Below are 1914 nucleotides of genomic sequence, written 5' to 3'. Positions count from 1 at the left end.
CTCAGCCCAGAGTCCAAGCTCTGTATCAGATGTTTTACCTTCTCTTCAGAATTGCATCTCTTGGTTGTGTATGTTCCTACCCTATAAATCTCTCAGTCATGACACTATGAACCCCAAGCACTGAGTTTAAACAAGGGAGATGAGGAGTATCTGTACATTGAGAAGAATTCAATTTGATTTCAATGCAATTAAGACCATCAGATTTAGGAACCACTCAGTGTGGATTCAAGGGTCGGCTTGGATCCAAAGCATGGGTTGTCAATTAATACGTCTTTGAATATAAAAAATGACTTGACCTTTTGTGCATCCTAATTTAAATGGTTGTGATAACAAAATAGACATAATATTCTTAAGAGGACATAATGTATATACTGTGAAAATATCTCAAGTGTTTCCGACAGGTGAGTAGCATGCAAGCATAAGCTTTCACTAGGCTTTGGAAAAGTTGATTGAAAGGTACATTCACTCTGGATAAGCCATTCATCCACTTATTTAATTTACTATATCTCAATTTACAAACTGATGAACTTGAAAATTAGGGCAATTTTGCACAAAGAACCTTCTGATTCAACAACATGTAAACAGATACATAATTAATGCTGTTTGTTTTGTTTTAAAGCCCATATTTTGTCTGGAGAATCTTGAAATACAAGTTGTTGCTATAAGGAAATAATATATGTTGCATGTACAGTTCTCAGTTTAAGTGTCTTTGTTACTGTTTCATTGTGTTCCAGCCACCTAGCATTTCATCATTCTCCTCATTGATGGAGAACAGTACAGAAGTGACTGAGTTCATCCTCCTTGGACTAACCAATGACCCAGAGCTGCAGGTGCCCCTGTTTATCACGTTCACTGTCATCTACCTCATCACATTGATTGGGAATTTGGGAATTATGGCGTTGATTCTCTTGGACTCTCGTCTGCACACTCCCATGTACTTTTTCCTCAGTAACCTGTCTCTGGTGGATTTGTGTTACTCTTCAGCTGTCACTCCTACAGTCATGGCTGGATTTCTTCTAGGACACAAGGTCATCTCCTACAATGCATGTGCTGCTCAGATATTCTTTTTTGGAGCCTTTGCCACTGTAGAAAATTACCTCTTGGCATCCATGGCCTTTGACCGCTATGTGGCAGTGTGCAAACCCCTGCATTACACCACAACCATGACAACAGATCTGTGTGCATTTTTGATCATAGGTTGCTATTTCTGTGGGTTTCTGAATGCCTCCATCCACATTGGGGACACCTTCAGCCTCTCTTTCTGTGAGTCCAATGTGATCTATCACTTTTTCTGTGATGTTCCAGCAGTCATGGTTCTCTCTTGCTCTGATAGACACGTTCGTGAGGTCATGCATATTTGTATAGCAAGCTTCAACATCTTTTTTGCACTTCTGGTTATCTTGATTTCCTATATATTCATATTTATCACCATCTTGAAGATGCACTCATCTTCAGGGTATCAGAAGGCTCTGACCACATGTGCCTCCCACTTCACTGCAGTCTCCATCTTCTATGGGACTGTCATCTTCATGTACTTACAGCCCAGCTCCAGCCATTCCATGGACAGAGACAAAATTGCATCTGTGTTCTATACTATGGTCATCCCCATGCTGAACCCCCTGGTCTACAGCCTGAGGAACAAGGAGGTTAAGAGTGCACTCATGAAGGTTGTCTTAGAGGCAAAACTGTGTGTAGGATTATGATTTGAACACTGCGGAATGCACAGTAACCAAGTTTAATTAAGGGCACAGTAAAATTAAAGTTCCAAAGTAGTCTCCTTGCCCATTCCAAAGTCTCCTGTCCTAAAAATGAGAAACATTATTCTCAGAAATGTTCCTGAACAAGAAAAGCAAAGATGCCTTGGGGTTCATTTGTCAAAAACTTTATTAAGGGTATTTTTTTACTCACTCATCC

The 1914-nt window shown here is 40.1% G+C and overlaps 1 protein-coding gene across 1 annotated transcript; it reads left to right on the top strand.

Annotated features, from left to right (window-relative positions):
* The first annotated feature begins 764 nt into the window (after positions 1–764).
* Positions 765–1703, top strand: LOC119036955 (olfactory receptor 5B3). Its single transcript, XM_037128953.2, has one exon. The coding sequence runs from the start codon at positions 765–767 to the stop codon at positions 1701–1703; it is 939 nt and encodes a 312-aa protein (XP_036984848.2).
* Positions 1704–1914: the final 211 nt, after the last annotated feature.

The sequence above is a fragment of the Artibeus jamaicensis genome, unplaced genomic scaffold (assembly GCF_021234435.1).
Source record: "Artibeus jamaicensis isolate MK-2021 breed Jamaican fruit bat unplaced genomic scaffold, CSHL_Jam_final scaffold_614, whole genome shotgun sequence".
Lineage (NCBI taxonomy): Eukaryota > Metazoa > Chordata > Mammalia > Chiroptera > Phyllostomidae > Artibeus > Artibeus jamaicensis.
This window is presented reverse-complemented; position numbering and strand designations above follow the sequence as displayed.

Excerpts from the sequence above, each read along its gene's own strand:
- LOC119036955 (XM_037128953.2), top strand. The coding sequence starts at position 765 with ATGGAGAACAGTACAGAAGTGACTGAGTTCATCCTCCTTGGACTAACC.